This window comes from Brienomyrus brachyistius, unplaced genomic scaffold (assembly GCF_023856365.1).
Source record: "Brienomyrus brachyistius isolate T26 unplaced genomic scaffold, BBRACH_0.4 scaffold74, whole genome shotgun sequence".
Classification (NCBI taxonomy): domain Eukaryota; kingdom Metazoa; phylum Chordata; class Actinopteri; order Osteoglossiformes; family Mormyridae; genus Brienomyrus; species Brienomyrus brachyistius.
In genome coordinates this window covers 109,331-135,890 of record NW_026042349.1, presented here as the reverse complement: position 1 = coordinate 135,890, position 26,560 = coordinate 109,331, and the positions used below count along the sequence as shown (strand labels likewise).

General features: G+C 43.1%; 2 protein-coding genes across 7 annotated transcripts in view; one reads left to right on the top strand and one right to left on the bottom strand.

Annotated features, from left to right (window-relative positions):
• The window catches only part of LOC125726683 (copine-5-like), a 92,481-nt gene that overhangs the window by 20,712 nt on the left and 45,209 nt on the right, over nucleotides 1–26,560 (top strand). For 2 of the 4 annotated variants that reach the window (XM_049003058.1, XM_049003056.1), the window contains 5 exons: nucleotides 1,489–1,535; nucleotides 7,729–7,832; nucleotides 9,279–9,318; nucleotides 10,053–10,067; nucleotides 10,172–10,248. In XM_049003058.1, the coding sequence (XP_048859015.1) occupies nucleotides 1,489–1,535; nucleotides 7,729–7,832; nucleotides 9,279–9,318; nucleotides 10,053–10,067; nucleotides 10,172–10,248 (283 nt within the window). The remainder of the gene's footprint in view (nucleotides 1–1,488; nucleotides 1,536–7,728; nucleotides 7,833–9,278; nucleotides 9,319–10,052; nucleotides 10,068–10,171; nucleotides 10,249–26,560) is intronic. The other 2 variants (XM_049003059.1, XM_049003057.1) reach the window with 1 other exon arrangement.
• Nucleotides 4,759–11,288, bottom strand: LOC125726684 (uncharacterized). Of its 3 annotated transcripts, none has more exons than XM_049003061.1 (2): nucleotides 11,155–11,288; nucleotides 4,759–6,405 (listed from the first exon to the last, which is right to left on the bottom strand). In XM_049003061.1, exon 2 carries the CDS (start codon nucleotides 5,829–5,831, stop codon nucleotides 5,088–5,090), a length of 744 nt encoding a protein of 247 aa, XP_048859018.1. In that variant the 5' UTR covers nucleotides 5,832–6,405; nucleotides 11,155–11,288; the 3' UTR covers nucleotides 4,759–5,087. The 3 variants fall into 3 exon arrangements, 2 of the variants coding, with proteins under 2 accessions (XP_048859018.1, XP_048859017.1); XM_049003060.1 differs by lacking the exon at nucleotides 11,155–11,288 and adding an exon at nucleotides 7,584–8,010; XR_007388326.1 differs by lacking the exon at nucleotides 4,759–6,405 and adding an exon at nucleotides 10,258–10,339 and having other exon boundaries at nucleotides 11,155–11,286.

The window sequence follows — 26,560 nt, the reverse complement described above, 5'->3', positions numbered from 1 at the left end:
CGAATGGAGACAGAAGAACGATGCTGTGGGTGGAGTCTGCATGTGGAGGCGGAGCGAACGTCAAATGGAGACAGAACGATGCTGTGGGTGGAGTCTGCACGTGGCGGTGGAGCAAACGTCGAATGGAGACAGAAGAACGATGCTGTGGGTGGAGTCTGCATGTGGAGGCGGAGCGAACGTCAAATGGAGACAGAACGATGCTGTGGGTGGAGTCTGCACGTGGAGGCGGAGCGAACGTCGAATGGAGACAGAAGAACGATGCTGTGGGTGGAGTCTGCACGTGGAGGTGGAGCAAACGTCGAATGGAGACAGAAGAACGATGCTGTGGGTGGAGTCTGCATGTGGAGGCGGAGCAAACGTCGAATGGAGACGGGAGACCGATGCTGTGGGTGGAGTCTGCACGTGGAGGCGGAGCGAACGTCGAATGGAGAAAGGAGACCGATGCTGTGGGTGGAGTCTGCATGTGGAGGCGGAGCGAACGTCAAATGGAGACAGAACGATGCTGTGAGTGGAGTCTGCACGTGGAGGCGGAGCGAACGTCGAATGGAGACAGAAGAACGATGCTGTGGGTGGAGTCTGCACGTGGAGGTGGAGCAAACGTCGAATGGAGACAGAAGAACGATGCTGTGGGTGGAGTCTGCATGTGGAGGCGGAGCGAACGTCAAATGGAGAGCGAGTTAGAGGACGAGGCTGTGGGCGGAGCTGAACTTACAGCGGCGCGTAACACTGTGCAAAATCCATGGTTTTAAAAAGGAAGCATAGTGTCCCTCCAAAAGAAGATCAATATCATTACAGAGATACGATAAGGAAAATCACACAGAGTTGTTGCAGACCATTTTTGAGTGGCTAAGTCTACGGTGGGCGATATTTGGAAGAGTAAAGAAAAAATCATCCAACTCACTTGATACTAGATGACCACTGCAAGAATAAAACGGGATGATTCGCTACCTCAGACTGAAATAACACCCTTGTGTTGTGTGTTTTTTCTTATCATTATTCCCTAAGCAATACAATGTAACTATCTTCATCACATTTACATTGTATCAGGTGCTCCAGTAATCTGGAGATGATGTCTACGGGAGGTTGTACATAAATTATATTTAAATACTCTCCGTACCACTTTATATGAGCAATTTAGGCAGACAGGGATCTTGGTATCCATGGTGGATCCCAGAAGCCATCCCCCGCAGATACCAAGTCGAAACAGAGACCTAACTATAATTACATAGACAAACCTTTTCTTTTTCATCACTGTTATAATTATGGGGAAAGACTAATAAATATCTTACACTATATTTCTGAATAAGATTTAATACTGTATAATGAAATACAATACCTTAACTGTATTGTTAACTGTAGTGGTAAAGCAATTGTTGGGATTCATTGTTCATGTGTTTCCTAACAGATGGGTCCGTGGACTTTGCTTACTGAGCTTATCGTTCCCTGACATGCTTCTGACTTGCTCCAACCTTTCTTTGCTGTCCCCAGTCTGTGTCCTGTACACACAGGAGGCGGAGACTAAGCAGTGGAAAGAGGTAAGTGTATAAGCCCACATACACACACCTCCACATACACAAACACAATAAGTATGACACCGAATGCACTTACAGGTTCATAAACGCATATTTGGAGAATCTATATTGGGGGCTGACCTTTTAATCTGAAAGCTTTACCTTCGCTGCGATGTGAGTAAGTTCATCCCACACCTACACACGTCTTTTTTTTTTTTTTTTGCAGAGAAATGATTTTCTTTTCTTTTGATTTAAAACGCCATCTCCTCCCAAGCTTGTGGGTTAGGGTGTTATTGAATCGGTGTTATACTGGAGCCCGTGGGTCGACCTTATCTCTGCATTTCAGCATTTTTCATATTGATCCTCTTTTTGTGATTAAAGTGCTTTAGTCACTATTCGTCCTGTTCTTACCTGAAAAACACATAAAATCAGGGATTATTGCTGGTGCACTTTGCACTCACTCTTGCTCTGATGCTACCTCGCTGGCTAACTGCATTCATACGTGTTGTGGGTCTTAGCGAGCTATACAGACTCAACATAATGCCATTTATTTACAGGAAAATATATAGGGGTGAGGGGTAATTTGGACAGTTTTATTTGTAGTTTTATATCCTCTACTTGCTTCGTTTCTTACTCCTGTGATATAGTCACGGGGCCCTGTGTGGCTTACAGTAGAAGAGAGGCTCCATGAATCCCCATGGGGATGCTGCTCTTCATGCAGCATTCACAGCGAAGGGCAGCCACCTTGCGGCACCCAGGGAGCTTGGAGGGGGGCTAAAGGCCCACTGACATGTGACTGTTGTGCCGAGGCTGGACTCCAACCAGTGACCTTCTAATCACAGGCCCAGTGGGTGTCAGCTGCACACGGCCCCCTCCTTAGCTAGCCACAGGCTGCAGAAAGTGCACTTGGAACCAATGCATGCTTCGTAATGTTACCTGGCAGGTGACCAGTTTCCCTGTAAATGTGCTCATAAATATTTACAGTGGGGAGGACCTCACTGCATATTCATTTTAGCTGTCAGTTGCAGTGGTTCTAGGTCATTTTGAAAATACAGGTCAGTATTGATTTTGTCAGACATTCATGAGTACGTTTATGTGTGACTGTGGAGGGGTGTAGCCGACAGCTGACTGTCACTGTTCATCACGTAAGCTTCAGAGCTCAATATTCAGATGACAAGCCGCTTCCCCCCCCCCTCCCCGTTTAGCATCTTCTTGTTGATGAATTTCGAGACTTAAGTCCACAGTGTGTCTGTCATAAATTTATAACCAATCAATTTCTTTTCCTCTGTAATTTCCTTATCAGTTGAGTACCTCTGAAGGTCTGGCTAGTTTTATGTTGTGTGGTTTCCAGGAGTCATGCTTTGGCACGTAACTGGCAGTATCAATCTCAGCGGCCATGTAATTTACCACTCCTGCAATTTTTGCTGGAGACTTTGCATGGGGAACCCTGCCCCAGTGACTTATCCTATGAGCTAATAATAGCAACTTTAAAACACCATGAACTATATTAAATCGTCATCATCATGGCTGAGGACAACCTGCAGATGACCTTAATCTGGCAGGAGCTGTGATCCCTGGCTACAGGTTAAGTGCTAAGCGACTGCTTAGGCAAGTCCCGGCGTGCTTCGAGGCTAACAGCTTCCATATGGAGGCAGTACTACAGGGTCAGTCAGTGTGGGGCAGTGTCTCGGAGTGTACGGTGGCTGTCACCCAGCATCCGCATCTTCTCTCATTACTTTGCCACCTGTTTGGTGGATATGTAGCCGGGGTTAATCTGTGGTGCATCATGAGCAGTAGAGCATGAGCTTTCCATCGTGTCCTGGGACACTTTCTGGTATAAATCAGATTGGCATCTTTTCACAGCTGAGTTCCTTTGTGGCCCTTTACTCTCCTTTCATGAAATGCTTTGCTCTTTTGGTTTCAGGTATTTAATAGTAAATTAAATGTTTTCATTACATACGCTGAAAGCATATACTGGATAAACAATTAAGAAAGCTTTCCAAACAAAGTATTTCCAATTATGGGGGACAATCATTGCTCTCAGATCAATAAAACTGAATTTCAGACCAAATTGGTTAGTGCGCAGCAGCCATGAAATTGTGAGAATCTGCTGAAGGGTTACTTCTTCTACATTTTTTTCAGGCAAATATAAAATTGAAAATGGCATATAATAAAAAAGTAATGTAGCGTGAAATTCACAACAGAAGTGCAAACCCCAAAATCCACCCCCCGCTTGTCAATGAAGGGAGGAACACCACCGTGTCTTCAGACATCATCTCCATGACGACCATGTCCTGTGGAACTGGCAAAGCTAGATGCCAACATGAGGTTTCCATAAACTTGGGAATATCGCCTGCCATGTAACCCTACAGTCCAAAAGCAAGGCCAGGCCAAAACACTCTTAAAGGAACATTTTCTTTAAATTAGTGTGCAATAAATATATTGGCACAGTGGGAAAGTGAGACAAGCTGATCCACAAGGTAATGAGATATGCATCGTTTATTACACCACTTATGCATTTATGTGAATTTGCATGTGGCAGTGTGCAGTGCTAATCCCATCAATGCTATCATTTGAAATGGCATTCAGTTAGCCTTAGAATCACATTGGGAATCCTCATTTTTCATATTTTACGTAAATAATTTTTTATCATGGCTGAAAATCTAGTTTTTGGCCCCAGTGCGCTGAGTTTTATAACATCCTTAAAGTGAGTCACAATTGTCAAACATCTGGCTAATGATTCTTTGTCACCGAATGCTGCTGTGACCCCAGCAATGATGCTGAGGAGAGACAGCCCAACGCCTTGGGGGCAAACAGTCCAACTTGATAATCCAGAAGATGGGATGCAAGACTACTGTCTGCCAGTTGTTAGGGGTGTAATAGTACAGACTATTCACAATTTGTGTTGATAGACAAATTTAGGGCTCACGGTTCAATGCACTCACGATATATCCAACAAGATATTAAAACCAGAGTACGATTTCACTGTCCTTTTTTAAAATCTTTTCTGCAATTCTGCAACCATAAATTTTTTTCTTGCAGTTTTTCCCTTATTCTGCAGACTCCAGTGCAAAAATAAAATCTCAAACCAAAACTTTGATTAGGCCTATTGAGATCTTATACATTTACATTAATAAATGATTTCTTACCATGGTGCATTGTTACACCCCTACGATGCATATCGTCATATATTTGAACACAGAAAAAGAAGCAGGAATGTACTTATTTTTTGAGCAATTTTTTCTTAAAATGCCTGTGATAAACCTGGTTTAACATTTCATAGATTTCCAGCAGACCCAGCAAGGTGCAGTGAGGTGCAGTGAGTGGACTGCAGTGGTCAGCCAGGAGAGCTGGCAGCCCACTGAATACACGCCTTTGTGCATTATTGATATGATTTATTAAAATTAGATTTCAGTTTGTAGTCAATTCAGTTTGTGATCTTTTTCATGTTCTGAAGCTGTTTAAGGGCAACAGAACCAGCTAATACATCACCCCCAAATAATTAGATTTTCATTATGAATGGGTGGGCAAAATGCTTGTAGCAGAGTTTGTGTGTAAAGTGCAGATGTGCAGGAGTCAATTAGTTCGCAGTCCGGGTGTGTGTGGGGGGGGAAGTGTGTTCAGGAGTCTAATGGCTAGTGGGAAAAAGCTATCCCGTAGCCTGGAAGATCGAGTCCTGATGCTGCGATAGCGTCTGCCAGATGAGAGGAGTGTGAAGAGTCCGTGTGAAGGATGAGAGGAGTCAAGCACGATGCAGGAGGCCCTCCTGATGCAGCGGTTGTTGAAGATGTCTTGCAGCGATGGGAGAGACGCACCGATGATGTTCCCAGCTGCTTTTACGATCCTTTGAAGCCGTCGGTTATCGGAAACCGTGCTGTTTCCAAACCAGACGGAGATGCAGCTGGTCAGGACGCTCTCTATGGTGCCCCTGTAGAACACGGTGAGGGTGGGAGGTGGGAGGTTGGCTCGCTTAAGCCGTCTCAGGAAGTGGAGACGTTGCTGGGCCTTTTTGGTGATGGAGGTGGTGTTGGTGGTCCAGGTAAGGTCGTCTGAGATGTGAACTCCCAGGAACTTGGTGTTTTTTACCATCTCAACCGTGGAACCGTGGATGCTGAGTGGTGTGTGGCTGGGGCGAGTTCTCCTGAAGTCGACAACCATTTCCTTGGTTTTGTCCACATTCAGCGACAGGTTGTTCTCATTGCACCACGTGGACAGCTGCTGAACCTCGTCTCTGTACGCCGACTTATCGTTGTTGCTGATGAGCCCCACCACCGTCGTGTTTGATGATGTGGTTTGAGCTGTGCAGGGCGGTGCAGTCATGGGTCAGGAGTGTGAAAAGAGGTGGACTGAGAACGCAGCCCTGAGGAGCACCTGTGCTCAGTCTGATGGTGCTGGAAACGCTGTTGCCGATTCGGTGAGGTGCTCAGTCCCAATCTGCTCAGTTTCACACACAGTCTTTGTGGAATGATGGTGTTGAAGGCTGAACTAAAGTATATGAACAGTAGACGCACGTAAGAGTCTTTATTGTCCAGATGAGAGAGGGAAAGGTGAAGTGTGGTGGATATGGCGTCCTCGGTTGACCTATTTGTGCGATAGGCAAACTGTAGCGGGTCCAGTGATCGGGGGAGGTTGCTTTTCACCTGCGACATGACGAGTCTTTCGAAACACTTCATGGCGATGGGTGTCAGAGCGATGGGACGGTAGTCATTCAGGCAGGAGACTGAAGACTTCTTTGGCACTGGGATGATGGTGGTGGATTTGAAGCATGCTGGGACGATCATCTGGCTCAGTGATGTGTTGAAGATGTCTGAGAAGACCTCAGCCAGCTGATCAGCGCAGTCTCTGAGCACGCGAGCAGGAATGTTGTCTGGACCGGCAGCCTTCTGTGGGTTGACTTTATAATAAAAGAGAAGAATAAAAGAGAAGTTTCCCACAGGAAACAAGAAAGTATCAATTATTATTATTATTATTATTTATTATTATGATTATTATTATTATGATTATTATTTTATTTTCAATATGTACAAACATATCAGAATTGGTTGTGGTTTGATGCCAAACATGAAATAAAGGACAATAATACAAGACAATTAGCAGAAACACTTTAAAATATACATGCAACAAAAGAACGTAATGTGCAGATTTACAGAAAACAGTGCAAAGGCGTCTTAAACGCTGTACTTGATAGCATTTACTAGCTTAATGTTAACTTAATTGTGAGAATGACTGCGGACTGGACAGACAATGAGAGTGTGATAGGCAGACAGAGAAAGAGGAGGGTGAGGAGTGACAGGATTAGTGCCGGTGGTCAGACGAGGTGTGTCGGGTCAGAATGAACTGAAGACATGCTGTACATATGCACTGTCAGATTCCAATGAGGGGCAGGCAGAGGGAATCAGCACAGAGAGCCCAAACTCCCTTTCTGACACCGACTTTACCTTGCTTCATTGAGATGGCATGTGATTAAGTACAGCACCTCAAACAAAGGTCTGTTATCTTTGCGTATCTATTATACAGTTACCTAACAGATTTTACTATTATGAAGCTTCCAAACTTTTCAGCAGTTATCTGACTGCACATAAACGGCACAGAACAGTGATCAGAATGATGAACTGTCTGATGCTGTGTTGTTAATTGGGATGCTACTTGTGCCTAAAGTGAAGTAGCAATTAGCCATGTACAGTCATGCATTGCTTAACGACAGGGATACGTTCAGAGAAATTGGTTGTTAGGTGATTTCGTCATTGTGAGAACATAACCTTAACACATGCCCAGATGGTCTGATGTACTGCACACCTAGGCTATATGGTGTAGCGTAAATAACAATAAAATATATAATACAGTAAATACATTAATCAGTAGCATAATTGTTTATTATGCACTGTACATACTGTAAATGTATGCAGTGTACTTTTACACGACTGGCAGTGCATTGGGTTTGTTTACACCAGGATCACTATAAACACAAGTAGCATGTTGTACCACAACGTCACGAGAGTTTTTGGCTCCATTATAATCTTAAGGGTCCCCTGTAGCACATGGAGGCCCTCGTCATTATGCCATTATACATACACAGTGCGTGTCATGCTGGTATGACAGTATGTGCTTCTTATCTTCCTTTTCCTTTCTTGTATTTCTCCTTCTGTTCTTCTCACTACACCATTTCCTCTCATTCTCTTCCTTGTCATCCTCTTTCCCTGCCTCTCACCTGATCCAGTTTGGAAGGACAGAAGTAATTGACAACACGCTGAACCCGGACTTTGTCCAGAAGTACATCCTTGACTACTTCTTTGAGGAGAAACAGAACCTCCGTTTTGATCTGTGAGTAATTTTACCTATTGACCTTCCCTTGATTCCTGAAGAAGACTGAGTTTCTCCAAAGTACTGCTCACTCTCTGTCTCTGTCTGAAAGCTGGGGGAGACCGCACCCCCCTGCACAGGCTCTCTGTTAGTTGGAAGAGACCACACCCCCCTCTTCACAGGCTCTCTGATAGTTGGGAGAGACCACACCCCCCTCTGCACAGGCTCTCTAATAGCTGGGAGAGACCGCACCCCCCTCTGCACAGGCTCTCTGATAGCTGGGAGAGACCGCACCCCCCTCTGCACAGGCTCTCTGATAGCTGGGAGAGACCGCACCCCCCTCTGCACAGGCTCTCTGATAGTTGGGAGAGACCGCACCCCCCTCTGCACAGGCTCTCTGATAGTTGGGAGAGACAGCACCCCCCTCTGCACAGGCTTTCTGATAGCTGGGAGAGACCGCACCCCCCTCTGCACAGGCTCTCTGATAGCTGGGAGAGACCACTCTGGTTACAGGACGGCAGAAACCCTAGCAGAAGTGTCAGCATGGTGCACATTTTCCTTTCTAGTGTAAAGAGAGGCTGTGAGTTTACAGCCTTGTCATTCACCCTTTGCTGTATGGTAGCTGTTTGGGGCTCTGAGTCATCACATGCTAGAATAGGAGCACAGGGCAGGCATTATCCAGCACCGTCACTGAGCACCTTTGTCTGCTCCCCTTTCTGATGTTGGGGGTTCTTACTGAAAGGAGAATGTAGTTTGACAGATTCCAGTTCCATCACTGTTTTCACTACAAGCTGGTCACATGATGCCCCTATAGGATGCATAAAATAAAGGTGTTATTCCACACCTCCAGTCCGCCTGATGGATTGTGGTCTTTAGTATCCCATACTGAGGTGTGGGTGTCACTCTGTACTTCATTCCGGCTAGAATGATCAAAAGAGCAGGTTAGCCTCACCTCTAGGTAACACTACTTCTCAGCCTCATCCACACCTCTTACCATAATCATCAATAAATGTGTCACTCAGAATCTCAGGAGACATTTATGTGTACGTTTACACAGTAGACACTTTTGTCCTACTGTAAGTGGTGTAAAACTGAGGCAAATCACACATTAGAAACATACATCTGTGAAGTAGTCAGCTTGCATAAGTGAAGCGAGTTTCTGATGGATGCACAGGTACAGGTGTAAGCAAGACTAAAGCACAGGTCTTAGAAAATCTCTCAGGTAATCATGTCATATAACTGTCTGATAGTCATCTCTCAGTAGTGAGGAGAGGTATTCCAAGCATGAGCCAATGCGGAGTTCATGTGAATCACAGCTGCTGAAGAGTGGGTCTAACTGGGTCTAACTGGCCAATCTTTCCATCTGCGAGAGTTTGCCTTTCAGATGTATCAGGACGGATTCTGTGTTGCTTGACTTACTGGCCAGTACCCACTTCTGTTTGTTGTTTTGTTCCGTTTTAATTTCAGATATGATGTTGATTCAAAAAGCTCCGATCTGTCAAAACATGTGAGTGAGAACCCACGAAGTGCTTGCGTGTTGCCCTTATGAGAATGTGCATGCTGCATGCTGCATGCTGGGTGATTTTATGGTAAAGTGCGTGACACCTCCCCTGGTTATGTTGCTAATCACAGCCCACCAGGAGCTCACACCGTATTTCTGTTTTGTACTCTGTTTGCTCATGCTCCCTAGCTGGATGGCCAATCCCTCTCAGTGTATGCATCTTTGGACGCTCATAACGATGTCCATGCCTACTTTACATTAGATGTTATAGTCTTTCTGTGCTTTTTGTCACGAACCAAGCTTGTTGTTATGAATACTATCTAACAATGTGTGGAAGCACCTGTGTCATCTGACCCAGAAACTAAATTAAATTTAGTTCCAGTCTAGATGCTCTGCTTGTCACTCAAACTAACACTTATGACGGTGTCTGGGGGGCTTTGATAAAAAGATCCATAAATGTAACCCGTACTTAAATATTGAATTGTATTTTGGGGTGATATTGATGTATTTCTGAGACGGCCTTGTCAGTGGTATGAACTGATATTCTGGTTGATAATCTTCACATTTGTGTCCCGGGCGGCTGTCCCATGTGGGCGGTCATGCCTCCCTGCGCCTGTGCACCTTTCCTGCAGTGCTGTTTCTTCACCGCGCTCTCCTCTCTGTATCTGTCTCTATGCTCTTCTGTTTCGTGACCTTGTTCTGTCATGCTAAAACACTGCTGCCTGAACTGCCCCTGGAAGCCATCTGAACTCCACGTACGTCTCCACCTCTCACTTGATTCTTTCGTTTGACTGCTGCACAGTAAGGTGGGCGCCATCTGTCCTCACCACCTTCCTCTCTCTGCTCTGGCCTCCCATAGGACTTCCTGGGCCAGACTTTCTGCACCTTGGGGGAGATCGTAGGGTCCCCTGGCAGCCATCTGGAGAAACCCTTGGGGTGAGTTCTTCTCCTAGACCTCGCAATGCCCTCATATTGCAACTCTAGTCGGGTGCTTTGGCCAGCTGGAGATCCCCGATCCTCCTTTCATCTGGAATGGAGACCGGCCCAACATACTCATTAATATACAAAAAACAGCAGCTCCACACAGGGATGCCAGTCATGCAATAAGCATTTTTACCAGGAAGTACGTCCTACGCGTGCAGCTGATACGAGCATACACAAGTGTGAGAAGCTGGGGAGATGTTCTCATTCACCAGGACTGCCACAAACTAAGCATGAGCAGACTCAAAAGAGCTTGGTCCAATGAACGGTCACTGCCCATTAGACTGTGGACTGCGTCTGTAACAGCTCTCTGGCAATGCCTTCCCCTGCCCCTCTCTCTCTCTGCTGTTTGCCAGCTCAGCCCCTCTGTCCCTCCATGTTTCCTGTTCCTACAGTACTGGCTTCTCCACCACTTTTTCTTCTCCTCTTTCTTCTTACCCTCTATCTACACATCTGTCTTCTTTACTTCCCCCTTTCACTTTGCCAAACAATTAATGGTTTTGTGAGAAGGCAGAATATATCGATCGTCATTGTGAACACAGCCTGCTTACTGCTTAACACAGTCACGCAGCTCAGCACCTCAGTGTGAACACAGCCTGCTTACTGCTTAAAACACAGTCACGCAGCTCAGTACCTCATTGTGAACACAGCCGCTTCCTGCTTAGCACACAGAGACACACAGCTCGGTACCTCATTGTGAACACAGCCTGCTTCATGCTTAGCACACAGAGACACACAGCTCGGTACCTCATTGTGAACACAGCCTGCTTCATGCTTAGCACACAGAGACACACAGCTCAGTACCTCATTGTGAACACAGCCTGCTTCATGCTTAGCACACAGAGACACACAGCTCAGTACCTCATTGTGAACACAGCCGCTTCCTGCTTAGCATACAGAGACACACAGCTCAGTACTTCATTGTGAACACAGTCTGCTTCCAGCTGAGTGCATAGAGAAAAGCAGCCTGTTCTGTTCTATCCTCTGTTTCACTCTAATCCAGAACTGGCTGCTGCCTATGAGGCAGCTTGTTTTGAACTGCACAGAGGATGTTTCAGAGAAATGGTGATATCAGCTTATATAACAGCATGTGCCTGTCTGATAAGAGGCTCCTGGGAAAGGGGGAGAGTCCAGATCAGATCTGGCAGAGGAGATGTGAACACATAATATTCAGGTCATGCAGGTCATCACTCCTGTAATTCCCTATGTCTCTCTTTACCTATTTACACCTCTTCCTTCATCCATCAACTGCATCTCTGTATAGTGCCCCCTACTGGGTTTCAGAGCAGGGCCTGACTTGGCAGGACCCTGCTTTGCTGGGCCCTGGTGCCCCCCTGCCGCCTCTGCCTGCCATCATTTAATGGCTTGTCAAGGCTCCTCAGCCCTTGTTGTACCATTCGCTTGTTTTCCGTCCCTTAGTTCTTCAGTAGATCCAGTATATAAATCACACTTGAGTTCAGTTCATTTTATTTCTATGTCGTATCTTTCCCAAAGTACCTAACAAGACATTTAAAAAAATAATCCTTAAAATAAGAATGCCATGGGCATACACTGCAGTAGAAAATGATCAAAACAGGGCAGTAATAATGTCATAATTTATATAGTGAGGAACCACCTGTTTTTTTCAGGCTCTAGAGTTTATTTGTGATCAGATGCCTAGATTATGTGTGAAATAGCTTGTTGTTTCATCACAAAAGCAGCTGCTTTGATCTTCATTAAAGCTCCAATTTTCTTTAACTCCAATTGCTTCCAGGTATTTTGCTCTATATATAAAGCCATATATACATTGTTCCTGTGGTCACCTGCTTACTGGGCTCTATATCTTCATTGTGTCAGATGGATTCTGTTGTACATCATTTTAGTGGTAGGAGATTAATGATGAGTTGTGGGCCAACGAAGTGGTCTTCATGTTAGTAATACTAAATATCACAAAATCACAGGTTTTTTCTTGATCTCTTATCTTTTTGTCTTTTTAATTTTCCAAAAGCAGCTTTTTAACTGCTTTAAGTCTTTGAATCATCTCAGGTAATCATTTAGTTGTCTTTAATACTTTCACACAGACAAATGAGAATAATGATGGCAACATATGTCTGTTCAAACTTATCATTTATTTGACAGACCCTGTGGCATCAAATTAAATGTCAGCATATAAAAAATGACTTTTTAGTAGTTGTTAATTGAAAATGACTTCTCTGTGATCTTTAAAATTAACAAAATAATTAAAAAATCTTCTTGGGTGAAGTGTTTTTAATAATGGTCTTTATGTCATTGGTGCAATTTTATGGTGTGTCTATCATTTATTGAAATAGATGACATTTTTAGTAGTCCTGTCAAACAATACTGTTAAAAATGAACAAGCAATTGAATATTTCACACAGATGCATCAGTAATTTACTGTAGTTTCCATAATGATATGAGATCAGATCCAAATCAGTATGAGACCAGCAGCAGACTCATAATTTTAACCTTCCATTGACTTGCTGATGTAGCCTCTTTACTTAGCTGTCTTTGGTTTCCCGCCAGCGAAGCTGAGTTTGTGGACAGAGCACAGGCTGTCCAAGGGCACTTCTGCCCAGCAGGATGGATTGAGAGGCGATATCACAGATTAGCTTGTTGGTGCAGGGCTGCTCCATGGCTATGGGAGAAGTTTGGCTGGGCCATGTTGACAGTTTAATGGTATTTGGCAGTATTCGATATTCCAATGCAAACTGCATGAATTTGCACACAAATTCAATGCAAATGCTAATCCCCCTCATTTTGTATATTTTTGATACGTCATGTTCCCAATGATCTTATTACATTCACATAAATGATACTTTAAACACTCAGAAAGCCCATGTGATCGCCAGCTGTGTACCTGCATGGAGATCGTCAGCCTCCAGCATCCTTGCTTACTGGTGTGAAGAGGCCCTCAAGCATTTATCTCAAACCCGAAGACTCTACTCTGTCACATTATAGCCAGGTTCATGGGTGCAGAACATTAAGCTGAGATAAGGAGTATAATAGAGAGTGTTTGGAAAGGCTGCGATCACCCTTCACACACATCTGTGATCTGGGCACAAGAACTGCTTCCTAACTTACAGTATGACCTCACTATAATGAATAATGGTCACTTCTAGTTGGTAAGACTGCTCATTTATTCCCAAATAATAATTGATTAGTCTTCAGGTTAATATAAAATACAAGATTCCACTACAAGTAGAATCAAGTAATTAAGACTGAACAAAGCATCACAGACGAATGGCAAATGATATGATGGTATCTGCATGTATACTTTTGTACATTCAGATTCTGTAATAATAAGACAGACCTATCCAAAGCATCTGGCTTAGGGAAGCTCTGAGACACACAGCCACATTTCCCGCACTGCTCAGTGCTCTTTCTGAAGCTGTGAGACACACAGCCACATTTCCCGCACTGCTCAGTGCTCTTTCTGAAGCTGTGAGACACGCAGCCACATTTCCCGCACTGCTCAGTGCTCTTTCTGAAGCTGTGAGACACGCAGCCACATTTCCCGCACTGCTCAGTGCTCTTTCTGAAGCTGTGAGACACGCAGCCACATTTCCCGCACTGCTCAGTGCTCTTTCTGAAGCTGTGAGACACGCAGCCACATTTCCCGCACTGCAGCCACATTTCCCGCACTGCTCAGTGCTCTTTCTGAAGCTGTGAGACACGCAGCCACATTTCCCGCACTGCTCAGTGCTCTTTCTGAAGCTGTGAGACACGCAGCCACATTTCCCACACTGCTCAGTGCTCTTTCTGAAGCTGTGAGACACGCAGCCACATTTCCCGCACTGCAGCCACATTTCCCGCACTGCTCAGTGCTCTTTCTGAAGCTGTGAGACACGCAGCCACATTTCCCGCACTGCTCAGTGCTCTTTCTGAAGCTGTGAGACACGCAGCCACATTTCCCGCACTGCTCAGTGCTTTCTCTGAAGCTGTGCGGGAAGCTGTGATGCTGAAATATGGCTTCACCAGTTTGCACACACTTGCAAGATTTATTCACGGTTTCTACACCCATCCAGGGAATCTGCTTCACTGTCAGTAAGAACCATCCGCAGATACATCTATATCTCTGCTTCATTGATCTGTCAGTGTGCAGCTGCTGGACCTTGTAGGTTCTTCCTGAAGCGGTTACCATATGTTTTCTTGGATTTTAGAGGTTCTTCTAGCTGTACTGCTGCTTCTGCCTGTGGAAATGTTGAATGTTCAGCAGTGTCTCAGGCTTAACTACTTAATGTAACTAGAAGAGCCAGTAGTTTCTTGGACTGTGAGTTTTCACAGCATTCACACTGTATCATGTTTGTGATCATGCCATTTTGGAACCTGACCCTGCCCACACTCCCTACACACTGCCTGCTTTCCAGAGCAGACATTCTTTTTGTTAATACTTGGCACTAGTGTCGACCACAGCTTATCTGTATCTCAGGATTACCTGCCTTTCCACAGTTTCTCACTTAATTTTAATCATTTTTCATGTAGGTTATGACATTTATAATGTTAAGTTTATTATTTGATATTCTTGCAATGAGAAACTTTTAAAAATAAAATAATTGGTAACAACATTGCAGAAGTACATACAGGTACCTTCACTTAGTTCAGTACTGGTATAGCTGAAAATAGGGTGTGCTGTTCCTACCCCAAGTAGAATTGACTTTTTCTGTGAGTGAAGAGGGATTCATTGTCTGAAAGGGAGCTATTAGTTCAATGATTAATGACACAGATCTGAAAGTTGGTCATTTATTTTCCAGTTTCTTGAAAGAAGCTGGTGTTTAAAGTTTGAGATTGATACTTCACTTGCATTGTGTGTGGAATCTACAGTAGGTGCAGAATGTTCCATTGCCTTTTATTTCTCCAATAGCTGAATGCAATATCCAAATCATAGTGTCAATATTTAGGCAAAACATTAGAAACCATACTGGTGAGGAACAGTTACAGAATCACAATCCAAAAAGTGTGAATTCAGATCCAATAACAGATCAGCTAAATCAAAGAAGCCACTCAGTAGAGAGAGTAACTCACAGTGACTCACAGCTTCCTGGTGAATCTATGGCTGTGTCTGAGTTCAGCGGCAGCATCTTTCTAAAGCCGACTGCATCACCGTCCCATCTGAGAAAGCTTTCTGTTCGATCTTCGAAAAACGCAGCCTACAAAGGCACCACCTTCATAGCCTTCGAAGGATGTATCCCCTGAATTCAGACACAACTAATATATTTGACTGCTTGTGTAAGAAATGGGTAACAGGTGAATTAAATAGTCAGATGAGGATGATCAGTGAAGGGTAAGTGATTGCACAGAAGATCTGGGCTGGCTCCTAGATAGGGGATTCAAACACATAACTCGTCTGTCTGTCTGTCTGTCCCGTCCCGTCCCGTCCACAGGTCCATAGGGGAATGCTTCAGTCTATCCCACCCAAAATAGAGTGGGAACACCAAGAATAGGATGCCAGTCCATTGCAGGCCATGCTTACCTATATACACTGCACATATAAAAATGCTTTGCATTAAGCTAAAAGAGAGCAGTACCAAAAAGGGGTAGATGCTCTCTTGCATTGAACGTTATTCCTAACAGCCTTGGGAGTGTAAATCCACAGTTGTAATTATTGAATGGCTGACCAGAATGGTTTTTGTCAATGTGTGTGCGGGAGAGAGATGCTCTCAGGTTTGCTGGCAGCTTGTGACATTTGCCAGCTTACATTCTGTTTGCTGCAATAAAGGCAACAGCTACAGGCTGTTTCGTAATATTTCAAGTTTATTACAGCTTCAAGCGGGAATGAAAGCGTCCATGTTATATACATGAAGGATCTTTGATCTCATTAGATGTTTCTAATTCGCTTGATTCATGAGGCTGTCATCCCTTATGGGGGAGGCATTATAGCAGTATGATCATGGCTCTGGCACAGCTACCGGGCAGCATGCCGGGACACAGCTACCGGGCAGTATGCTGGGTGGGCAGTACGCTGGGACACAGCTACCGGGCAGTATGCTGGGACACAGCTACCGGGCAGTATGCTGGGTGGGCAGTACGCTGGGACACAGCTACCGGGCAGTACGCTGGGTGGGCAGTACGCTGGGACACAGCTACCGGGCAGTACGCTGGGACACAGCTACCGGGCAGTACGCTGGGACACAGCTACCGGGCAGTACGCTGGGACACAGCTACCGGGCAGTACGCTGGGACACAGCTACCGGGCAGTATGCTGGGACACATTCTGCTCTCACGACCTCAGCCTGTAAATCCTGTTAAGTCAAGGAACTGCTGGAGTCATTCTGCAGGGTGCTGAAGTACTGCTTGACTGAATAGACTGAGCATGAACATAAAGATTTCAATGAAGATTTATGTTGGATGAAAGGTTAGAGAATATCTGACCAACAACATTTCTATTGCGTGCTTCTTTAGCTTTGGTGAAATGGTAGAGTGGAGTGTTGGTGAGCTGAATGGTAATTGCAGGAGTGCCCGTCTTCACGTGGTCCTGTAGTGAGGCGATAGGCTGCCTAATGGGCTCTTTCGTCACCAAAGCTGTTTTTTTTTTCAGTTTCTTCCTCTTGTGCCTGTGCATGTGCCTGTGTATGTAACAGATGATTTGGGATTTCCCTTGCATGTGCCTGTGCATATGCCTGTGTATTTAATAGATGATTTGGGATTTCCCTTGCATGTGCCTGTGCATGTGCCTGTGTATATAACAGATGATTTTGGATTTCCTGCGCCTGTGTATTTAATAGATGATTTGGGATTTCCTGTGCCTGTGCATGTGCCTGTGTATTTAATAGATGATTTGGGATTGCCTGTGCCTGTGTATTTAACAAATGATTTGGGATTTCCTGTGCCTGTGCACGTGCCTGTGTATTTAATAGATGATTTGGGATTTCCTGTGCCTGTGCCTGTGTATTTAATAGATGATTTGGGATTTCCTGTGCCTGTGCCTGTGCATGTGCATGTGTATTTAATAGATGATTTGGGATTTCCTGTTCCTGTGTATTTAATAGATGATTTGGGATTTCCTGCGCCTGTGTATTTAATAGATGATTTGGGATTTCCTGTGCCTGTGCCTGTGCATGTGTATTTAATAGATGATTTGGGATTTCCTGTGCCTGTGCATGTGTATTTAATAGATGATTTGGGATTTCCTGTGCATGCGTCTTCATATATTCTGTGATAACAGATGTAACAATTAGTTTCCTTGGCAACCCAGTGAGAACGTTTCCTCATATTTTATGTGCATGTGTGTGTGTACATGCCTGAACAGGTCTATGTTTATGTATATATGAGTGTGCATATTTGCATCCATGTCTGTAGGTTCACACGTGTGTCTGTAAGAAAGAATTGGCGTGTGGGATTGTCTGTATGTGCAGGTATGGTTATGAGTTTTTCTGTAAGTGTGTATCTGTCTCTGCGTGACCACTTATGCTGCCAGGTTTTATCATTTTCATTCATCTTCCAGACCTGCTTATTCAATATCGGGATCGTGGTCTTTTTTATGAGTTTAAATTTAATGAATTTACATTTTCAGTAGACGTCCTCTGAAAGGTAACAAATCTTGAAAAAGCAACATTGTCATAAAAAACAAGTACATTTGCTTGTAAAAGAAGAACAATACAAAAAATGCTACAAAATTCTTTTTAGCTTTCAGTTGGTGATTTGGGGATACAGATCTTAATTACAGTTCAATGGGAGTCAGCCAGACGTCCCCACAAAGAAATATCAACATGGTCTGCTGCCTGTGTGTGCATAAACATAAATTAAAACAAAACTTTGTGGGTGTTTCACAGTATTTGCAAGTAGGTAAAAACAAATGAGATCTGGTTTTTACAACTTTTGTTAATCTGATGGTTGAAGAACTGAATAGAGATGTACTGTATATCCACTCATCAGGGATACGCTTTGACCATTACAAAGTGACATTTGGTGTTTTGTGCTTTCCGGTTTTTCCATATCTGCCTGTATTATTGTGTTGATGAAAATAAATGGACTAGTTGTGTTTCGATGCTGGTTGAGATATTTGCAGTTTTTCTTGATTGCTTTGAAGCATTTGTCAAATGACAATTAACATTTGCAAAACAACAAGTGTTTTCATAATTTCTCGCTGCTTCACACAAATTCCAAAATGTTTTAGTACATATATGCAAATGGTTTATGCAAGTGTCTTCATTTGGCACAATTTTCAATTGCTTTAGTCTTGTTGGCCAAAACAGCTTTCCCACTGAAATAATTTTACACCTAAAACTATATGTGTGTGACCCTGTCAGCACCTCATTTTAAACAGTTAACCAAAGTTTCACAATGATTTAAAAATATATTCCACAAATTAACGTGATTCAGCATTGTTGTGTTTTTGGTTCCCACAGTACATGATTTTGTTGCTCTTGTCTTGCCATTTTGTGTTATACATTGCTGTGACTGTTTGCTATTATACTGTGTCTTCCGATCTGAAAGATCTTAAAGATACATGTGAGTGTTTCTTTCAACAGTGCACTGTACATATGGTAATTTGGACCTCAGGAGCAGACTTACACTGACAAACTGACAATATATCAAAGCATTTTGATTCTCATGGTTAAAATGATGTTGATTGTTCATTTTATTTTGCTGGTGCTGACATTCATTAATGAATCTTTTGTGACAGAAGGTAACTGTATTGGTAAGTTACATGCTTTTGCAGCTTAACCATAATGTTCTGCTATATGCATGAACTGTTTTGAGGAATGCTGTTATAGTCTTGAGAATGTTAAGTATGTTCCACGAAATGTGCCATAGCAATCGAGAAACTGCATTAGCTGTTGTATGGTGTGAAGAGGAATATAGAAGTTTGGGTCTCTGGATTCCTTAAGATACATGCTTACCAAATTCAAACAATGTTCATGGGTAATTGTGTTTCCCTGATACATGTGGTTTTGGGACTGGTTCACTGCCACTGCTGCAAACACTTACTTCAGAAGGATTTGATGGATCTTTTCTAACATTTGCAGACATCACATGGGTGAAGATATGGAGCTGATCAATATTTGAGACAAATTGCAGCAAAACGGAAGCAGTGCAGCATCACGGAATTAAAGAGAAGCGTAGCTGTCGACGTTCATCTTGTTAGCAGCTCAAAATACATTTGGTGACTCTTTTTCAAACTTTGCAGGAATTTGTATAGGATGAGGTCCACGGAAAAAAGCTTCAGCTCAGACTCTAATCTGAAAGGCTTTTTGCCACAAATGTAGGTTCTTCAACGGTGGACTACCTAGGAAAACACTGACATCATGCTAACATCCAAATAGATTCACCAGGTAGTTGCTAATGTCCAAGGGGCTGAATGAGGCAGGAATTCTCAATGCCCTCAAAATTTAGGCTGGGCATGAAACACTCGGGCAGTTTTCATTGGGGTTTTCAGTTTCATTTCCAGCCATGTGTTCAAATGAGGTGGCTGATGTCAGTCATCAGTGAGTCAATGCAATTTGAAGCTAATCCCTTGTAATAGAACTAATCCCTTGTAAGCATCCCCTGGGCAGGGATTATCACTGGGGTTTGTGGGCAGAGGCCAGGACAGGTACTATTTCTGTAATTGCAGGCAGGAATATTACATTTTCCAGTGCAGAGGTTAAATACACTATTAAGGAGATCAGTCTTGATAAACAAAGAAAATGACCAGGTAAATCCTGCGGAACAATATTGCGTTTGAAATGTAGGAATGTTGATAAACCATGGATGGCACTTTGAGGAACCACACAATTAGATGTTTTGTGTGATTGATGGAGGAATCAGGAAATCCAGACCCCACTGTTCCCATTGATCGACCCCCAAGATCGGATGCGTACCTGTAGCTGTAGGAACTGGCATTTCCCCTTTCAGCACCACTCCTAACCCACCCAAGCCATCTTTGCTCTGCACCAAGCCACCACCAGCCTGAAGGCAGGTTGCCCCCCATCACTGGCATTGGCAGTTTCTCTGTCAGACCCTTGTGTGCCCACAGAGCATGTTTGTATGATAAAGCAGGAGGCTTTTTCTGCATTTTTCCAGCGTATTCTCATTCCTGCAGTATTAATTACTCTTTTTCTCAATTGCTTTGGAGCATTTCTCATATGACAATTAATATTTGCAAAACAACAACTGTAATCCTCACACCATAATGTCACTTCTGCACAGCAGAACATCGTTTCTTGCTGCTTCACACAAGTTTCCAAATGTTTTGGTACATATATGCAAATGGTCATCATTTGGCGCAATTTTCAGTTGCTTTAGCCCTGTTGGTCAAAATAGATTGTAAATTTTATTTATTGTAATAAATTTACAACCCAAAACTGTATAAGTATTTGATCATCATGTTAGTGACCACATGCAATATATTGCAGTGATATAGCATTGCTGTGTTTTTGGTTGCCACAGTACATGATTTTGTTGCCATTTTGTTTTTGTCGTTCTTATGTTGCCATTTTGCTGTGTGACTTGTACTGTCTTGTGTCTTGAGATCTGCAGAAGTTACATGAGCATCTAAGTGCTTCCCCTTGCCAATGACCTGTACATACTGTAATGTAGAGCCTTGCAATGTTGAAACTGGTGTCTTTGACATGAATAAGTATCAGTTTGCTAAAGCAGAATGATCAGTCGGTGACAATGAGAAAGTGGGAAATGACTAACGCTCAGAATTGTGGCGCTCAGGAGCAGACTTCCACTGACAGTTTCACAATATCTAAGCATTTTGACTCTTATTATCATTATCATTAAACCGATGTTGGTTGTACTTCTCATTTTGGTGGCACTGACTGTTTCATTGGTGGAATTACTTACTTTTGAGACATGAACTAACTGTTTTGGGTAAGTTACAGGCTTTTGCAGCTAAACCGTAGCGCTGTACTAAATGCATTAACTGATTTGAGAAATGCTCTTATAGTCTTGAGAATGTTAAGTATCTTTCATGAAATGTGTCAAAGCAGAGAAATTAGTGGCACTTTTGAAAATCCACAATTAAGGAAAACCATGAAAAACATATTTTAATAGAAGCAAGCACTTACTTGATTTGATATAAAAGATGAGAAGTTATGACTCCACCACAACTCATCCAGGAATGACTGCTTTGATTTTGACAACTGAAAAACACTGTTGGGCCTCATAGGCATGAATCGCAAATCCGTGGGCCTGCGACTGACTCCACTCGAAATGGAACTTCTGCTTGTTTGCTGTCACTCCCAAGCAACAGTGAAAGAAACTGCAGAGAGTGAGAGAACAAAGAAGAGAGGGGGGGCTCATGTACAAAGTGTTCTTTAAATACCGTCACAGTCAGATGAATCCTGGCCTCCCTCATGAAAGATAACTAATTTCAGAAGAAAGTCTGTTCTCAAACAGAACGGAATCCCCAGTCATTTACTGGGTCCAGAACGTTGGCCATTATCATGTCAATTTGTATAATTTATTCACTTTCTGGGGATACATGTTCCTTAGATTTTTTGCATTTTTACTCATCTTCTGCCCTGGTCCTCTAGCTTTACTTCACATACTTATTGTTGAAGTAGTGGGAAGCAGGCCAGCATAAATAGGAAAATGCAAATTCAAAAGAGAATGGCTAGAGAGTTTCCTTGAATGTAGATGCGAAATATGTCGAAAAACATTAAAACTGCGTGTAATGAGGATTAAGGCCCTTGATTTTCACGTGAAATATGAGAGATGCCAGCATAATGCGAGAAGTCAAAGGGCCAGTGGGATCTGTTGTGGGATCATCAGCGCCAGTGGGATCTGTTGTGGGATCATCAGGTGCTGTCAGTTCATCTGCTGCTACTCCAATGTTGCGTAAGGATGCAGTGGCTGTCCAGTGAAGCTTATTAGTTTAGCAGCTGGCATTTTATCACCAGACACCAACTCAGAAGGCTGATGTTCATATTCAAAAAAGGGGATAGACGTAATCCAGTGAACTATAGGCCAATCAGTTTACCTTCCATACCTGGAAAATTAATGGAAGATATAATGCAAGTGAAAATGAGACATTACCTGAATTCAAATAACGTTCTGAGGGATAGCTAACATGGATTTAGGAATGGTAGATCCTGTTTAACTAATTTACTGGAGTTCTTTGAGGAAGCTACAAGAGAAATTGATCACAAATAGGCCTACGATGTTATCTGCTTAGATTTCCAGAAGGCCTTTGATGTTGTCCCCCACAAAAGACTCTTGCTGAAGCTCAAAGCTGCAGGGATTTTAGGGACTGTAGCAGCTTGGATCGAAAACTGCTTAACAGACAGGAAGCAGCAAGTAGTTAATAGAGGCACAATGTCACAGTGGGCCTGTGTTCATAGTGGGGTACCACAGGGTTCAATTTTAGGACCACTATTGTTCCTAATGTACATTAATGATATTGACACCAGTACATACAGTAAACTGGTTAAATTTGCAGACGATACTAAGGTGGGTGGTGTAGCAGATACTAAACTAGTAGCTCAGAGGCTACAACAGGATCTTGATTTAATTAGCAAAGGAGATTAAGGAGTGACATGATCCAGGTATATAAGATTCTAACAGGTCTGGATGCTGTTCAACTAAATAGTTACTTCAATGTAAGTTGAAATACTAGAACTCGTGGCCATAAATGGAAATTAGCGGGAGAACATTTTAAAATGAATTTGAGGAAGCACTTCTTTACACAGCGTAGTAACACACAGTAGAGTATGGAATAGTCTTCCTGCTAGTGTAGCGCAAGCTAAAACCCTCGGTTTCTTTAAATCAGAGCTAGATAAGATTTTAACAACTCTGAGCTATTAGTTAAGTTCTCCCCAAACTAGCTTGATGGGCCGAATGGCCTCCTCTCGCTTGAAAAATATGAGAGATTCTTCATATGTGCTATAGAGCTGTAATAATAATAACAACACAAGTTTGCTCGATTGCTTTGGCACATTTCATGAAACATGCTTATCATTCTCAGGACTACTTTACAGCGCTATGCTGTAAAAGCCTGCAACTTACCCAAAACAATTAACTTGTATCTCACACTTGTAAAATATATTCCATAAATTGCAGTTATACACTATTAAATTATTTTGAAAGCTTGTTTAACTGTTTTGCATGTGGTGATGAACACGATGATCACATTCATACATTTTGGATGTAAAATTATTACAACAGGAATAACCAACAAGACTAAAGAAATTGAAAGTTGTACCAAATGATGACAATTGTACAAAGCTGTTTGAATATATGTACTAAAACATTTGGAAATTGATGTGAAGCAATGAGAAATGATGTTCTGCTGTGCAGAAGTGACATTATGGTGTGGGGATTACACTTGTTGTTTTGCAAATGTTAATTGCCATTTGAGAAATGCTCCAAAGCAATCAAGACAAACTGTAATGGCAGGGAAATGCACAGGGGTTGGTGCTTTGACAGGACGGTGTGGCCGACCAGTATTCTATATATAGTTTTCTATCTATTTATATTTAAGTTTTTAAATAATGTTTTCCCATCAAAGTTTCATCATAATAGCCTTGAATTTACAAACATCTCACCACGATCAGAATGGGTGTGTTGAAAGTTATTATTATTATTATTATTATTATTATTAAAACTGGGGACAGACCAAGTTTGGTTAGTTCAGGTACTCTGGAAATAATGTAACTTAATTTTTGAAAACCACTACAAACTGAGAAAAAGGGGGAAAGTCTCCTTATACCGACTCAGAATTGAAACGATACTAGGTGGCAGTGTGACTGGGTACAAAATAAATAGTTGGATTAAGGCTAATAAGTGTTTTGTGTTTTTCCGCAATTTTCTGTGTTTCTGGGTGTCAGCATTACAAACAGAAAATAATGACATACCAGTGCACGCCCGCACCTTCAAAAGGCCGTAATGTGCCAATGTGCATGAAATTTCATTTAAAAATATGAATTTACTGACGCTCACAGCATCTGAGCTCCTGTTGATTTTTTTATTGCTTTAGATTGTAGCTGCAGCTTTGCTCCTGCCTGGCCAGGCCCAGCAAGGCAGATGTTTGTTCAGAATCACTGAAACCAGCTCTCACACAATCATGTTCACAGTAGAAAGAAAAAGGATTTAAATGGACATTTACACTTGCAGTGACATTGCATCATGACCTTTACCCATTTAAATTCTAGAGGCAAGTATCTCCTGCTCACAGTTACTATGGAGTGCAACCGCTCTGTCCCAGTTTTGCGATTTGATCCCTAGAGGCCTTTGAGTTTCTCGGTGTTATGGTATTGGACGAGTTATCGAGTGTCAACCTCTTTGGTTGCAGTGCATCACCCTCTACAAAATTCAGGCAGTTCCCCACCGTATTCTACATGTGTGTCGAGGGGACCCTCACACGCTGTGAGTAAAGTGGGGAACGAGAGAGCAGCAAGTCCAGGGAACACTAGTTTTCAGTAGTGCAACAAAATTTTGAGAAAACAGCCTTTGCTTGAATGGAGAACCACATGACTTTTTTTTTACAAAAGGCATTTTGCATACATTTTTACCGCCAGGAGTTTCTCAAACCAACTCAGGCAAAAGACCTGATGCAGCACCTGCAATTATGCTATGACTTGAACCTGCAACATATGGCCCAGTGATGCAGTCCTGTAAATTGCGTGCTGATGTTTTTGGAAGAATGGCAGCTCCCTCCACGTCCTGCTGAGAAGGACGTCACTTGCATTGCATTCACTTTCATCACAAAACTTGAGGGAGTTTTTTTGCCCTAAATACATCTTTCCTTATGTATATTTTAAAATTGAACCGCCCATGCAATCTACTGTCAGAGAGCTGTGAGCTACAAAGAACAGAAATCGGCCTTGCGCTCTCCAGCTTTCCCCTGTGATCAGTATGCAGAATTATTCCTCGCTCATTACAGTTTCCAATTGTTTGTTTTCTTTGAGGTTCTCTGAAGGAGAGTTAAATTGCTTGTGCTCCACCTGCTGCCGCAGGGACACGGGCGGCTCCCGAACTGCTGAGACTTTCTCTGGCACATCCTCCTGTTTGGTTGCCCAGCCCCATCTTCAGAGGCATTCTGAAGCAGGAGATGCCCTTTGGGATGCTCTATGCCACTCTGCACTGAGACAGTCCCTGCCTGTTCAGCTGTGGACCCACCGTGGCTCTGATGAACTCCAGATTGGCTGCTTCTTCTATGAGATAAGAGTAAATTGAGTAGCAGCAGCTTTGGGTGGCAGGTGGACCATGACCCTGTTGCTCAGAAAGCCTGTCCTCCATGTTGGCTTTGGCTTACTTTCCCAGACAGGGTGTCGACGTGGTCTGTACTCCAGGTTCATGTCATCTCAGCTAGCATGTGCCCCTCCCCCATCCTTCACAGGCCATGTGGTGGGCCGACTGAGGCTTATTATAGCTGCTTCTCGGTTTCTGAGAAAGTAACTGTGGATTTATGCATTTAACATTGTTTCAGATCTTGCTAAATATCTCGGATCATGTTACTCCTTTGGAGTGGAGCACCAAAAGTAAGCAGATATAAATGGCAAATCTGGAAGGACAGATGGCATCAGCATTTTAGAAGAATGATAGTATATCGATGTTTTTGCTGTGGACCACGATCCAGCTTAGAAAGTAGGAAAACGGGCCACATTTCATCCAGACCTTAAAAACTGAACTTCCTTTGCAGTTTCGCTCCTCTGGTCACCTCCGATTAATCACTTAACCTGAGAGGTTTTAGTTATCTGAGTGAATGGGTGAAATTTTACACAGTGTAAGGACATTTCCATTTCCATTTTATAGCTAATGATGCCGGTCAATGAGAAAACAGCAGCCCTTTGAAGGTCCAAACTGTGATAATGTTCCCCTGACATTGTTCACTGTGGTTTACTGTGGTTAAAGTGATAACATAGCTGTGCAGAGTGCTGGACACAGAGCTGTCAGTGAAACAGCAGCCAATGCAGAGCCCACAGGGAGGAGCATGCTGGCTCAGTGTTCCTGCCATCCTAGCAGGACCCAGGCCATAACACATGAAAACACTAAGAGGGAACAAACTTGTTCTTGAAAAGAGTAGCTGAGAGAGATGGTTCTCCAGAGAAATGTGGGCTATGTAAATAATTCTTCTCAGTGTCAGCATTTTTCAAGTTAATGGCAGCAGTATTTACAGTTGCCTTCGAGCCTTCGAGCATTTCTCAAATGACAATTAACATTTGGAAAACAACAAGTATAACTATTATAAAGTGAGTGAGTTGCTTTGTTGGGAATGGTGCAAGATGGCTTGTAAACACTCCATGATTTTGATCTTTTTGACTTTTTGCACACTGTTCAAAAGGACATGATGTGTGGCTGCAGTGATCCTTGTGAAGGTTATTAAAGAGCCAACCTAGAA